At 31.1% G+C, this 16,111-nt stretch overlaps 4 protein-coding genes and 2 pseudogenes across 6 annotated transcripts, besides 2 other annotated features; 2 read left to right on the forward strand and 4 right to left on the reverse strand.

The window, feature by feature from the left end:
* The first annotated feature begins 1,421 nt into the window (after positions 1 to 1,421).
* Positions 1,422 to 4,952, forward strand: TVAGG3_0715110 (annotated as a pseudogene). The gene has a single exon: positions 1,432 to 4,952. A coding segment is annotated over exon 1 (3,521 nt).
* Positions 4,953 to 6,072: 1,120 nt separating this feature from the next.
* Positions 6,073 to 13,385: a mobile genetic element.
* TVAGG3_0715130 (uncharacterized protein) lies at positions 6,935 to 7,597 on the reverse strand (the record flags this gene model as incomplete). Its single annotated transcript, XM_051243916.1, has 1 exon — positions 6,935 to 7,597. One exon carries the CDS (start codon positions 7,595 to 7,597, stop codon positions 6,935 to 6,937), a length of 663 nt encoding a protein of 220 aa, XP_051090503.1.
* Positions 7,887 to 9,105, reverse strand: TVAGG3_0715140 (annotated as a pseudogene). Its single transcript has one exon. A coding segment is annotated over exon 1 (1,219 nt).
* Positions 10,686 to 10,991, reverse strand: TVAGG3_0715150 (uncharacterized protein; the record flags this gene model as incomplete). Its single annotated transcript, XM_001307599.1, has 1 exon — positions 10,686 to 10,991. One exon carries the CDS (start codon positions 10,989 to 10,991, stop codon positions 10,686 to 10,688), a length of 306 nt encoding a protein of 101 aa, XP_001307600.1.
* Positions 11,481 to 11,922, reverse strand: TVAGG3_0715160 (uncharacterized protein; the record flags this gene model as incomplete). The annotated part of the gene is made up of 1 exon (XM_051243917.1): positions 11,481 to 11,922. A coding segment is annotated over one exon (442 nt), but the record flags the coding sequence as incomplete, so codon positions are not given.
* A 547-nt stretch (positions 13,386 to 13,932) lies between the features above and the next one.
* Positions 13,933 to 14,448: a mobile genetic element.
* A 69-nt stretch (positions 14,449 to 14,517) lies between these two features.
* TVAGG3_0715180 (uncharacterized protein) lies at positions 14,518 to 14,733 on the forward strand (the record flags this gene model as incomplete). The annotated part of the gene is made up of 1 exon (XM_001307598.2): positions 14,518 to 14,733. One exon carries the CDS (start codon positions 14,518 to 14,520, stop codon positions 14,731 to 14,733), a length of 216 nt encoding a protein of 71 aa, XP_001307599.2.
* Positions 14,734 to 16,111: the final 1,378 nt, after the last annotated feature.

Consider the following 16,111-nt stretch of genomic DNA (forward strand, 5'->3'; position numbering starts at 1 on the left):
GACAGCCTTATAATATAATCATAGTTTTCGCTCAATATGCAGCATTTTTTTTTCGAAATCTATGGTCAATATCCTAAATACTGATTGCTTTGCATTCATATCTCTTACATTTTCTATATCCACATCACTATTCATTGCTATTCCTATCTTTTTCATTTTTGTTTGTTTCTCATAATTTCTCAAAAAACATGATAACTTGATATTTGTAAATATCATACTTTATAACGTAAATAAGAACTTGACCTATTAAGAAAAGCAGTAATGAAAAGAAAATCTGAAATTCATAAAAATTACAAGTTTCTGATGACAATTAGCTTAATTAAACCAGGTACAAGATTATATAATTGTATTTTCTATCCAATTATCCATATAATATCTTATCCAGAAAAAATAACTTGATCAATACCAAATGATTTTTTAACTAGTAAATAAAGTATTTTCTTTACACACACATTGTATATCATAGTTTTTTTTGGTTTCGCAAAACATCCAAAAACAAATATGCTATAAAAGTGACAATTTTAGCAAAACGAAACCCTTAGTATAACCTATCGATAAATGAACAACTAAATTGAAATTGAAAGATGATAGCGGTTTTTAATTTCGGTTTCATATTTTTAAATATTAAAATTGTATTACAAATTAATCTATAGATATAATTTTTTTCAGATACTATTCAAAAAGCAATGAAATAAAAAGTTAAAATAAAATTATAATGGATAAATCTCAAATACTATTTCACAGCAACCAATAGAAGGAGATACAAAATCATGAATAATTTTCTCTAAAGTTGCAGAAATTTGGATTACATAATTACTATTGCTACTTTCAAAACAAGAACTGATAGTGTAGATTTGAATTACTAAATTTGAATTTGTTATCTAGTTAAAGTAGGTTTATGTGTGATAGAATATAATAAAGTGTGATATTATGAATCAATTTCTATCACTTATGCAATTAATATGTACAAATTAATTTCACTAAATCAATTTTGCATATAATTATGTAAGGAACTAAATTATAAGATTTTAATTTTTTTAATTTGTACCAAATTATATATTGAAAATACTAGATAACCTATGATGAGAAAAAGGATTTATTAATAGAAGATGCAAATATCAATTTGTTTGTGAATAAAATTTAGATGAAAAATCAAATGATTAATCTTCAATGATTTCAATGAATAATAAGTCAATAATTTGAAGAGGCTGTTGGCGTTAATTCTCCAACTGCTTGTTTTAAGTATAATATGGTAGTTTGTTTTTGCCTCAGCCAACTTTATCAAATTAGTGCAAGAAAGCATCGTTACGATTTTGTGGACCTACGTTCAATCAGGAAGATAGTAACTGAAACCTTATTGGCTCTCTTTGTATGTAGTTACTTGTAAATGAATATTTTTTTACAAAATTTGCACGTTTTAAATAAATAAGAATGATTGGTAAGCAGCTGTCAGGTTTTTTTCAGCCCATCGATCCGACTGCTATCACTCCATTCTCACAGTCAACATCAGTTGGGCTGAATGATGGTGGCTATAACCTTCAATTATCGCACTTATCACAAATTTTACAGATGAAATCGCAACAAGTTGCACAATTAGAAGCAGAAATTCGCAATTTAATCAAAATTCAATCGGAAATGGCGAAAGAATTGATACAATGCTTCGAAGAACAATGTCAAATGCAACAACAGCTTGCTGTGAGCAGAAAGAATGAGTCTGCTGCTAAAGCTATTCAAGGTGATGACTTTGTACTAACGGCAAATATGAGCAGAGGCGGTACTGCAATTGGTGGGCGTGGAAATATCGATGAAACAACATTTTTACGATGCTTTATTACAGGTGATGAAACGTCTCTTAATACAGCAATAAAACAAGCTCAACAGATTAAAGACCAAGCGCAAAGAGGCGTTTTCGCTCAAAATTTATTCCACCAAATACAGAGGTTTTTAGAAATATATCATTTTTTCGAAGTTCTATGCAATGAATACGCAAAATCTACATTTATTGCCACGTTTGAAGACAGATTAAGGTCATTAATTGAATGTCGCCGCGTTGTGCTTTGGGTTAGAGTTAAAACAGCAAATATATTAGTTTCACCGACAACAAATACGATAGTTCCCATTGGCCAAGGAATCTTAGATCGCGTTGTTAAAACTAAAGATAAAGTTATCATAAAAGATCCGGCCAAAGATCCAAATTACAACCAACAGTACGACGAACAGTTGCTTAAATTCGCTAAGTCTGTTGTTTTAACACCAGTTTACGATAGCAAAAAAGAACTTTTATGGGTCATTGAAATTGTAGACAGAATTGATCCTCAAGGAACAGTTATTCCTCCAAAACCAGACGATGTACTTATTATTGACTATATTTCTTTTGGTTTACAACGACTTTATCAAGGAGATTCCGGATTCAATGAGATGATCGAGAAAATTTTGACAGATACGACCAAATCCCTTCTTATTGATCGCCAAGTCATGCTACTCTTAGAATCCATCCAGTTAACTACATCCCGTGTCATTGGATGTGAAGTTCTCCAAGTTTTTTTCGCCGACGAAAAAGACAACTCTTTAGTACAACTTCGTGAAGCCGCCAGAAGCAAAGGAAGTGATGACGACTCTTTGAGTTCTGTTACACGTATCAAGACTCCAATAGACAGTGCAGGAATTGCAGGAACATGCTACAAAACGAAGCAAATTATCAACATTCCAATCGCCAAAGAAAGAGTTGATTTCAACATGACAATGGATGGTGAATATCCAAACGGATCATTACTCGCGATGCCTTTGAAGAGCTCCAACGGAACAGTCATGTTAGTTGCTGTTGCAAGGCAAAAAAGATCTGGAATGATGTTCAACAAAACAGATGAAATCATGTTGGAAGCTCTTTCCCGTGTTTATTCTTCCGCTCTTCAAAATGCTCAGTTACACGAAAGCAACATCCAAAATATACAAAAAGCGAGAACAAACCACAAATACTACACAGCTCTTTTGGCTGTTGCTCAAGAGTTATCCGCTGAATTGGATACAAACGCTTTGATCAGAAAAGTCATGACAAAAGCTCAATCTTTCATCAACGCTGATAGATGTTCATTGTTTTTGGTTGATAAAGTGAGAGGTGGACTTTGGTCTGTTGTTGCGCATGGTGAGAACTCAAAAATCTTCGTTCCTTTGGGAGAAGGTATCGCAGGAACTGTTGCGAAAACTGGAGAAATCATCAACATTCCTGATGCTTATTCAGATCCTAGATTTAATCCGGCTGTCGATAAAAAGACAGGTTACTTGACAAAGTCCATTCTTTGCGTGCCAATCAGAAACAATGATGGTTCTATAATGGGATGCACTCAAATGATTAATAAACTCGATGGAAACGAGTTTACAAAAACTGACATTGAATTAATGAGTGCTTTTAATGTTTTCTGCGGCATTGCTTTGTCTAATGCTCAATTGTATGAAAGCGCGACGATAACGAAGAAGAAGATGAGTGCTATATTAGATATTGTGTTGAACATGTCAAGCACATCAACACTCAACCAATTAGTTACAAATTTAATGAGTAACGCAAAAGATTTAGTTGAATCTAAATATGTTTTCATATTCGCAATTGACAGAGAAAGACACATTTGTCATCCGATTGCTGTTAATGATACAATTTCTTTCTCTACGAATGAAGATGTTGTAGGATTCGTTGCAACAAGTGGTGGAGAAGTTAATGAAGAAGATCCAACACAAGATAGAAGATTCAATACAATGTTTTTGAGTCAAATGGGAATAAAACCGAATTCAATTTTGGCAATTCCCATTTTGGATTCATTGAATCAAGTCATCGGTGTTATTGAAGCTGTTGATAAAGTAGGATCTCCAAAATTCACAGCTGATGACCAACTCCTTCTAAAGACTTCTCTGCTTTTGCTGGATTGGCAATGCAGAGATGGATGGCGAAATCTCCTGAAGATTTCTGGAAACCAGAAAGCCAATTAGTTACAATTTTGACAGCCACTGAATTGAAGATGACTGAAATGCCTGGAAGACTGAACATCATTGAACCATTACTTTCTACTGTTTCTTCAATTGAATTTGATGCTGTTGCGTTTCCAAAGAATGAACAATTTCGTATTCTTTTGTTTTTCTTCCACGATTTAGGTTTGTTGAAAGAATTCAACATCCAAATCGAAACAATCTTGAGATTCATCACTTCTATCAGTGAACAATACCATCACGTTCCTTTCCACAACTTCAATCATGCTGTTGATGTTACGCAAATGGCATACATGATTGTTAAAGTTGGAAGATTGTTCTCTAATTTCACAAAATTGGAGATTTTGGCTCTTTTAGTAAGTGCAATTTGCCATGACATGGGACATAGAGGAAAAATGGGAACAAGTTCTAAAGTACAGACTCCTTTGTCATTATTATTTAAAAGATCAGCCTGTCATGGAGACTTTCCATTGTTCGTCTGCAATTAAAACAATTGGAAAGCCAAGTTGCAATATTTTATCTTCATTAAATGCAGACCAGTTACATGATTTCTGGGTTTTAGTCATTGATACTATTTTAAGCACAGAAACATCACAACACCAAAAGATTATTGATGATGTTAAATTGTCTTTTGCACCTGATGAAACACTTCCTCTGGCAAATACACAACAGAGAGCAAGAATGATGAAATTGATACTAAGAATTGGAAACTTGGCAGCTGCGCAAGACCCTTTGATTCAACAAAATCTTGGTCTTCGTTTTATCTGATGAATTCACTGATGATAGCGAAAATGCAGGAGAAAAGACTCCACAAGAGATTGCAAGATGGAATGCAGATCACTTGAAGGCTATTGCCCCCTGCTTTCGAACTTTTGTCGAAAGCAGTTCCTCTTCTCAAAGGAATAGGAAAACAATTCAAGAGGAATGTAGAGAAATGGGAAGAAATCGCAAATTCGGGTGGACAACCTGCAAATTAAATTTGTTTATATTTTTTGTTTGGAATTATAAAATATTTGATATATTATTAAACTATTTTAGGTCTTTGAAAACATAATTTCATATATTCAATATTCACTTTGTCTTTTTGGTATTTCATTCTGTGTATTGCTTATTTTTGGCTCCATTAAGCAATTTATATTGTTTTTTTCTTCGCTACATGTTAAACCGCTATATGAAATTTCGATGTCTCTTTTTAGGGAAGAGCGGTGATTTACATAGATGGGTTCTATATATAAAATTTCCATTACCCCATAATTTAGATATCAGCATTAATAACATTACATTAAATAACAGTAATGCTTTTGTGTTAATGATTGGTTACTCATTTTCAATTCAATAATTTTGTGAGAAGATTTTGTTTGAATTATTTTTTGCCATTGAAAAATCATCAATGTAAACGGTATGCAAATTTGTAAAATTTTGTAAAACATCGATTTCAGTTTTGACATAAAATTTTGGATCTTTTTGCTGTCTTCGGTTACATATATAACTGTATATTGATTATTTGGAGCTACATGATCCACTATTTGTTTCTTTCAAAATTGCCAAGATGGGCAATGGCTATAACGTTATATTCGAGTTATTACGAATATTATTATAAGTTTAACACAAAATGCAAACTAATTAAAATACCTTAGATCTCAATATCCAAAAGAAGCCGGACCACAGAAGGCTCTTGACTTACTTTCGAGAAGGGTGAAAAGATTTCGTTTCATTATTCCGAATTTTTATACTATAACAAGTTTGTTAAGCTGGATGATAACGATATTAGATTCTTAGGGAAATACATTATCAAAAGATTTATTGATGATGTTGATCAAGGCCTAGTTCCTTATTCAGTTGTCAATGTATATGGATATCTCTTTGGAGGTATCATATATAGATATGCTATTCTTGAGAACGCAGACGACGATGTGATTGAATCAATCAAAACATTTGCAAGATGTTTCCGAATGTGTGACTGGAACCTTCATGTTCGTAAATATAAAGAACCTAAAATCAGCTACTTCTACTATGATGGTACACAAAACAAAATGCCATGGCAAGAGTTTATGCCGCCATTAGAAATTGTAAATAAAGATCCGGTCTTTTGAATAAATTCATTTTTGCGTTATACATTGAAATAAAACCAGCTAGAACAACTAAGGCGTCAATGGTTTTCTTTAACTCAAAAGCTGCTGGTTTTATCTGTTCATTCCATACTTTACCTCTTCTATCTTTATCTCTTATCTGCCATACACATTTTGCAACTAATGAAACAAAGTTATCGTATGTCTTAAATTCTTCGGATTTGTAAAGGTCAGAAATATTTTTATAAACCATGTCGCAATCTTTATCCATAACTTTATGGTTGCAATGAAAACCAAGGAATTCATAATTTACTTTACGTATGAATTTCTTAATTTCTACTGAGTCAGTTGCTTTGACTTCAATTTCGTCGAATTCAGGAATAGTTAGTTTTTGCTGCTGAATTTCAGGTAGTTTAGGCAAATGGTCGATGAGGTCCTCTACTTCATAAAGATACTGTTCATTTGTTTCATCTTTCGCACTACAGTCTAAATTACTTGTTAAAAGTTCTTGCTTTATCTTCTGGATTTCTGTTTCAAAAGTATATGAAGAAGGAATAAAGCTTTTCATCTCTACCAACATTGACGTAGGATTCATGACTAGCGAGTTTGGTGCTGTAGTTGTGGATAGAGTCCCGCCGTTCGTGGCTTGAATTGTTGTTGTGCCGATTGTTGAAATCATATCTTTTATACAAAATAAAAATAATTTTAAAACTAATTTTAAAACTAACTTTATTTTTTCTATCTTAAGGAAATTCATGAAAATTCACGAGACCCAAAGGGTCTGAGCCACTAAGCGGCGGGGGTGAAACAACAGGTGAAAAAACAGGTGAAATCTCACCTCTTCACCTCAATTATATTTTTGGTGAATTCAATAAAAATAAATGGTTCATTTACTCACAATATTTTTGTACAAAACGACCCCAAACTTTTAACTTCTTTTCTGCAGTTTCTAATGCTATCTTAGCGAGTTCATATTCTCTAAATTCTCTCTTTAAATCTTCTTGTTCCCATTGGTCTAGTTCGTATGGAGAATCTCTATAACCATAACATATCTCACGTTCATGTTCTAATTGTTTTTCGCACATTTTTCTAACTTCTTCTTCAAACAAATGTTTAGCATTTTCTACTGTATCTTCGAGTTCTTCTTCATCTAACTTCTCATGAACTTTCTTGTCTATGGAGTCCATAATTTTTCCAACTGCTATGCAATATTTTGGAGAAGCCCACATTGCTATATAGTTTATAAGTCTTGGGTCTACATACGTTCCTCTAACCTGTTTGATTTCATCAGGAATTCCTGCATGAATTTTGTATAAAAAGCAACCGCCGGAATTCGGACTGTTGCTATATTCTTCACAAAACGCCTTATAATACTCTTCCCAGGACTTATTTTCCAACAACTTTCTAAAGTCTTTCCTAAACTGCTGACACATCTTTGTTGCATTAATGTAACTATCCTTGTCTCTACGTAAGACTTCAATACCATTATAAGTGCCTTTTGTGAATGTTTCGCCATTAGATTTGTTCGTGAATGTTTTTGCTTCGACTGACATTTCTATTCTTACATACAAAATAAAAAAAAAATAAAAATAATTTTAAAACTAACTTTATTTTTGGACTGCATCATATTTCCAGGACTGTTGTCAAAATGTCATGTTGTCTCATTTTTTCAGAGAAGTTAATTAACCGAGTGACACATGGTGACGTAGTGACACCTTCAGTTCTTCAAAAATAATTAATTATTGAATAACCTAAAAACCATTAACGTAAACATATATTTCTGCAGTTCATCCATTACTTCATTACCTAATTAATTACAGACATAAAATATATTTAGTTCATTCAATGAACGCGGTACCATGCGAATACAGTCACAAATGGTGGCATGTAATCTTTACCCGAGCCTGTTGGATTTGTTGTGAAAGTATGGACATGATTTCCTCCTGGTTCAGTTTGTCGAAAAGTCTTTTTTGTTGAATCGTTATAAGCTGGAGATAAAACATCATAACCGGCTTCATAGTCTGAGTTGTATAATGGGTGGTCTCTTAATGAGTGGCTATGGTCGCCAGAAAAGTTTGTAGTTCCTGTATGAGTGTGCGGTGGAAGGTTTGCTTCTTTAATTTTCTTCGAACCTCCTGTTTGCTTTGAATATCTAGCACAGTATAAGAATTTATCTACAATCTGCTTCCACATACCAAAACCCAAAACTGTTTCTGGATTTGTTGAATTCATTGACGTATAAATAGAACCAACAGGATATAATGTTTGAAGTATTTCATTTTTCATGCTTGTAATCACATCATTTACTTCCGACTTCTTTGCATAATTTTCATCAACATAAGTTTTATCTGCTTTAAGGTCTAAACATCCTGAAACCCATTCTGTATCAGCTTTAACTTTAAAAGTCTCCGATGTCCATTCCTTATCCGCCTTCTTCTCTAACTCATCGTTAACATAAGTTTTATCTGCTTTAAGGTCTAAACATCCTGAAACCCATCCTGTATCAGCTTTAACTTTAAAAGTCTCCGATGTCCATTCATGATACCATTCAACCTTTTCTTTAATTTCATTATCTTTTTCATCAACATAAACCAAATTTGCCTTCTTATTTAACTCACTATCCACATATTCCTTATCTGCTTTCTTCATTAACTCACTATCCACATATTCCTTATCTACCTTCTTATTTAACTCACTATCCACATATTCCTTATCCACCTTCTTCATTATGTCGTTTAGGAAACCTTCTATGAATTCCTCATTTAAATTAAATCTTCCAATCTTCAAAACTTTAGGAAATGCATTTAATGCGTAATATCTCTGTTCTTCTGGTGGAATTGATGTTATATCATCCGTTATTCCTTTAATTTTTGAATTCATAAATAAATTTCTTTTATATTTGATATCACTGCACCACCTTTGCAAACGAATTCGAAACGGTCATTTTCAATACTATCTCCAAATCTCCATATTTCAACCTTTGCGTTTGTTCTGCCGTCTTTGAATTATATGCATATATGGCGTATGTAATAAGTTGTTGTGGTTGCTGTTGTTTAATCATTTTTTACGATTTAAAAATAAATATTAATGGTTATCTCATCAGCTATTTTCTCTATTTGAAATTGCCATAATATTTCATTCATAATTCTAAATCACAATCAAATAGGTCAGTTATTCTAAATTTAATATTTGATAAATCTTTTGAATGAAGAATAAATGAATTCCCGGATAATTGAAACGGATATGATAAAGAAAATGTGTTTAAGTTGATGGATAAAATGTTTTGTATTGATGGGTAAGATTAGGGTCTAATGTTTGATTGAAAATCTCATTGGGTATTAACTTTATCACATTTGATTAAAATGAAATTGGAACCAGTGTCAGAATACAAAACACCCCAACATCTTTTCAAAATTTAATATCCCAACAATGAACGAAGATGAGGAGGACAAAATTTAATTTTCAGTGGGAATTTAATAAGGTTATTTATTTCATCAAGTTCAAAAAGTTTATCAGGTTTTGATTTAAAATTTTCTTCATACCATACGATAAATGATTCATTTAAATAACTTAAAATCATGTTAATATCCCATTTCGCTATCACATTATTTATATACATATTATACGTTTTTTCAAGGTCATCTTTAATAAATGATATATAATCTGAAGGGTCTAAAAGGGATTAAATTTACCACTCACAGAAACGAGAGTAACATTATAAATTCCGCTAACTGTTAAATTTAATTCACAGCTATTATTCGAAATAATATTGATAATTGACATTTTTATTACGATTAAAAATATGGTAAAGCGTTATTTTCCAGTGATAAAATAAAACTAGAATAAGATTACCTCAAGAATTCATAAATTCAACGAATAAGAAATTTATTCATGTTATAAATTTTAGTGTTTTCAGAAAATATGAGTCAGTGTCTTATTCATCAACAGGTTATATTTCACTTCATTCAAATTTAGTTCAATCAAACCCATATAATGACCATTTCATAAGATTTTCAGATGGTATTAAAAATGCAATTGATAGATTAAAATATGAACAGATTGACAATATCGAATTTTTGGAATTTTGGTTTAAATATCCGATGGAAAAAAGATTGAAGTTAAAGATAAAGCTGATACTATAACAAAAACAATTACAATGACCGATCCGGATAGTGGGGAACAAAAAGAAATAAAACAAACGATAGAAACTGGTGAAAGGTCAATTATTATTGATTATGATTCAAAGGATTATTATTCGATAATGTAATGCTTGAATATTAAATAGCCTTAACAAAGAATTTTTCAAGTGATATTTTATATTCATCAACTATTTTATTATAAATATCATTATATGTTAAATGAAGTTCAGTTGTTGTTCCATTCTTTGATATCTTAATTGTGCTAATATCCTTTATAGGATTTATTTTTGCAACTGTTCCGCAGCATGAAACCTCATCATCTATGAAAAATTGAATCTTAACGTCTGAATCTTGAACATCACAAAGAATGGCGATAATGTGAATTAATGATTCATAAGGTAAAATAATTAAACCGGATTGGTCAATTAAATTTATTATTGAATCATAATTATTAATTATTATATCACGGTAAATTTTCATTAATTCAGAATTAATGTCTATTTTATATGGGTTCTCGATGTTTGATGAAAGGGTGGGGGTATGTTGGATAAGTGGGAATTTCAACGGGTTCTTTACCGGGTTCAGATAAAATGATTGGGTTTCCATTCTCATGGTTTTCTTCATTCTCCTCATTCTTCGGTAAGTCACGAGTTAATAAATTTGGTTGAGTTGCTGACCTTGTTAATTCAGAGCTAACATTAACTTTAACATTTTGAATAATTCGTGATTTATCATCATTTACGTTATAACCAACCGTAATCTCTGCTTTTGCGTTAGTGTTCTTTTGACTAGTGAAACGTCTTCTCATTTATATTCGAATGAAAAAATATATTTAAACTTTTATTTTGCTGGAACTTTTGAATCTATTATTCCCTGTATTTGTTCATGAAGTTGATTTTTAGCTGTTTCATCGTAATTAATAGACCTAATATATTCATTAATTGCATTCTTATAATCATCTGATTTCTCAAATTTTCTTTTATCTGATTCCTTAACTAAATCATAAGTTAAACCTCGTTGCTGATATAATGGTTTCTTAATTAAATCTTTGAATGCTTGAGATAAAGCACCCGATGCAATTCTTGCTACTATAATTGGTTGGAATTGCTGTTTAAGTTCATCTTTAACATTTGCGAAAACTGGATCGAATAAAGCAACTTTAAAGAATTTCTTAGCTGAAATTTCAGGTCTAATATTTGCATATTTACCATCAAACTGGTTAGAATATCGTGGTAATCCATCCGGTCCTCTTCAATAGCATTTAATTCTTCATTGAAATAAGAATATGGATTATAACGGTATGAATTAATTGGACCATTTTCACCTTCTCCAATGTATTGTTTAACAGCTTTTCCATTTTCATCAAATTGCATAGGATAACGTTCATTATATGCTTTACGTTTAGGATAATCAGTTATAGTTAATTTGTAACCATTTATGACTTTAATATTACCTTGACCATCAGTAACGAAAACTTCATTTATACCATCAGGTTTTCCATTTGGACCCGTAATGTCTGCTTCGTGTGCTTCCCAATTTGGACCTTGACGTTTGGCATATGCTTGAGCTTCTGGTAATGTTAAAACGTTTCTCATTTGTTTAACATCTTTTTGAAGACCAGCAACAATATGAACTAATTCTTTCATTCCATCAGGAACTTTCATAGTTCTATTATATGCACCCTTTTTGTTTGTCCCTTGTTTTAATGGAACCTGTAGAAGATTTGCTATTTCTGTCATGTTTAATTATAAATAAAAAATAAAAATTAATTATAAAAAGTTAATCAAATTTAACACCTCCTTTATTTAAATCAACTATTATTTTTCCATGTTCACCTAATTGCTGATATTGTGTGTAAAGTTCATTAATGCTCATTGGTACATTCACTTGATAAAGCATAACGTTCAACTGTTGACGACTAAACCCACTGAAAATGAAAAGTGTTGATAGATTTGATTTAATGTTTGTGCTTAATGCTTTGAAATATTGAACAGCCATAAAGAATGAACATGAATGTGTCGACATTGAGCTAATAACTGATTAAAATATATTTCTCATTTGTTATTAGTTTTGATTTCACTGCATCATCTAGAAAAATGAGTGAATGCAAAAATTCTCTATCAAAATTTGAAATAGAAAGTGTTTCAAATAATTCATCCCGTTGTTTATCAATAATTTTATCCTCTAATCCTTGCTTCTTGATTGTATTATATAATTCTTTATACATTAAAAAGTTTTTTAAATAATCTTCTGCTTCTTCTTGTGATAAATAAATAATTGGAATTTTGATTAAATGCTTTAAAGATTCAAATGTATCATCTGAAGGTGAACCTGAACGGTTGATATAAATTAACACATGTGAATGGGGGGAAGTGTTAGCAATAATAATAATTTGTTTTAATATCGTTAATGTTTTACCTTTATTCTGTTTACCAATTGCTGCAGTGATTGAATTTAAGTAACATTCAGAATATGGAATTTTCATTAATTTTCCTTAGATAGAGCATTTCTATTATCACTCAATGCTTCATTAATCATATCATCTACGTATGTATTATATACTCCTGCTAATTCTTCATAAGGGGTGGATGAATTTAAATCCATTTAATCAAAAATAAATTTATAATTTTAAACATTTCTATTCATCAATATTTCATCATATGAACTTCTATACTGTGGTGGTGTACCTGTTGGATGATATTTCAAACCTTCATCTGGTGTCCATGTCTAATATGTAGTCCTAGTAAACCAAACCTGAGGAGGATTTGTCACCTTTGAACAGTAAGTGTCATTTTCACCCTGAATGATTGGATAAGCTTTCACTTGTACTGTAACTTGTGAGTTGAAAGTTTCTAATCCATCAAAGAATATACCGCTCCATCACGTTGAACTGGAATAGTGCATAAGAATGAAGTTTGGTCTTTCATGTTCTAGCTAATGGCGTGCCATCATCTGCATTCAGTGGTCTAGTTAATGAGTCCTCGTATTCTTCTGTGCATTCATTCACTCCATCTAAATCAGAAGCTTGAAGCATACGTGTAAAGAATATGTCGCCCACTGTGGTCATCGCTTGATCGGGGAAGTTTCTGGAATCTATAGTGACCTGAAGACCTCGAAGCATTGGATTTTCTAAAACTGTTCTTTGCATTGCATTCTTCGGAAATGTTAACACAACATCTGTAACATTATGAAGAGCGTATGAGAAATCTGAGCTAATACCTTCAGGAGTGATGCAACCTCCATTTAGTGAACGAACGTCAATATGTTGAGCTGGAATCATGAATGGATCTTCCTTACTGAATAAACGTGGTATTGCTTTAACTGATTCTTCAATTAAACCGTATCCTGGTGTAATGCATTTATCCTCTAAAACTTCCATCTTTGTGCATGAAATAATAACATCATCAACTGTTGCGTCAGCAGATGTAGCGGCTAAGCTTGTAATTAATTTGGCAGGAAGTCCGATTTGTTGGAATTTGCGATCATATTTATAAACATGATTCATAATCTTTTCATAATTTTCATTAGTTATCTTTTCATAAACGTAATTTTGTAAATCAGCAACTCTTAACGAGTCAACCTGACAAAATACTAAAGTATCCCTGAAAACATAATATTTAAGAATGATATCACCAAATGATTTAGGATAATCATCGAACGCCTGAAATGCTAACAAATCATTTACCGGAATAATCATATCAAAAGTGACATTAACTTCTTCATTTGCTCTCTTGAAAACTTCTGAAGGGTCATATTTTACCACATACTGAGTTATCATATTTTTGAACATTATTATATAACGAATGAACAAACTTTTTAACTTTCCTTTCTGATTTTGGTTTATATGTTGCAAATGCGAAAGATTCACGGGCGCAATCCATCTGAAGATAACCGGCATCACCTCTTTCGGTTTCTACTTCTAATTGTTTAAAGCTTTGATTTGATGATTTGTAACCAACGAATAAACGCATGCATTTAAAAGCGGCATCACATGTGAAAGCTTTATTTGAAACTAGAGTTGCTTTAACTTTGCGTTTAATATATGTGTCACCTAATTGGTTCACATCATGAGCTGGATTTGTAATTCTTAAATGAGTTTGTTTATCATCAAAATATGGAGTATCAGAGTCATAGCATGAACTTTCAAGTTCTCTATAATAACTTCTACCATCATTCTTTGCGAATATTTCATTTATCTTTTCGAATGAATGAAACACATTTCCATTAATCGGTTTAGTGTTTGGCACTAAATAGTTAGTCGTCATTTATTAATAAATAAAAAATCAAAATTAAAAGATGAAAATGAATTTTTAATTTTAATGAAATAATCAACTATGGCCGCAGGTATATTTAAGAAACTGTGGGATAGAGTAAAAAGAGGAGCGAGTAAAGTTTGGGAAACATTGAAGAAGGGAGCAAATTGGATATTTAAGAATAAAGAAGCAATTAGTGACGTTGCTGAATCAATAACACCAAAAGCTGCCCCAATAAGAGAAGTTTTAAATAAAGGAGAAAAAGTTTATCAAAGACTACAACCGATACTAAGATAAAAATAATTTTAAAATAATTTATTTTTCCACTATCTACCCCCTATTTTATTAAGTATTCCTTCAGCTATTCCACCAATTGCGTTACCTGCTTGTGCTCCCATCGCCGGATTACCTGCTTTAGTACCTAATACTCCACCTATGATAGTTCCTGCCGTTTTCGCTACTGGTGCCAAAAAGTTTGCAATGGGTTTAATAATCTTTTTATGAACCCAACCCGCAGCTTTCTTAATTCCTTCCCATAATTTTTTAAAGAATCCTGCCGCCATTTCTGATTTAATATTAATTAAAAAATATATTTCATCACTTATATTCTAATTTTTATTTAATGATAAATGAAACCGATTTTAAAAATAAATGAAACAGAGGAGGAAGAAATAAATGAGAGTGAAAATGTTCAACAAAAAATAAACGTTGTTAAACCGATTACTGAAATAAAAATTTTTTCATCTGTTGAAGAATTTAATGACTATTATGCCAATAATAAAAAATTATTTGAAGAATTGACAACATGTAAATTGAATAAAATGTTTAAAGTTGATGGATTCAAAATTTCAAAAATAAAAGGAGTGGTTAGTTTGAAATCTATTCCTCAATCAAGAATCACCTCATTAATGAAAATTGATGATTTAACAAAAAGAATAGAAGAGATTGAAGAAAGAATGAATCAAATAATTGATTTCATAAATTCAAATAATCATTAGTTTCTTAAAGTTCAATGTTGAACTCATCAAATTCTTCTTCATCATTACCATTACCTTTAGCGAGTTTATTTACTCTTTCAACTTTATCTTTTGATAGTCTTTCGTTTAATTTTTTCTGAAGTTTTTCGTTACCGAGTTCTAAAATTTTACATGGATGATTATTGATTCCATTCAGGATTTAAACAATGTTTAATTAATCACGGAATATCTGACATCATCTATATATATAGCTTCTTTTATAAAAGATAAAATAAATTATTTTAAAATTAATGTTAATTTTTTTAATGATTTATAAATAAATATATTTTTTATTTCATTATGGTAGTGAATCTTTCATTCATGAAAATAATTATTTCTAATTTCTTTTACTCTCTCGTATATACTAGATTTAAAGAATTCAGAACATTTCCCATAATCTCCTAAATGTTTTCTTATCTTATTGGTTTTCCATTCATTATATGAAACTGAATAAACTTTATCTTTACACCTTTCATCACTTCCAATATATTTATATTTCAATTTTGATTTATTGGTTTCATATTCATTAGCGTTTAATAATTCACAGTCTTCCTTTTTAAATAAATGTTTTATGTATTCAGGATTAACAATTCTATAATATTGCTTCCCTTTAAATCTTTGAATATAAACAGGAACACCATCCTCTAAAATTCGATAAT

Source organism: Trichomonas vaginalis, chromosome III (assembly GCF_026262505.1).
Source record: "Trichomonas vaginalis G3 chromosome III, whole genome shotgun sequence".
NCBI lineage: Eukaryota > Parabasalia > Trichomonadida > Trichomonadidae > Trichomonas > Trichomonas vaginalis.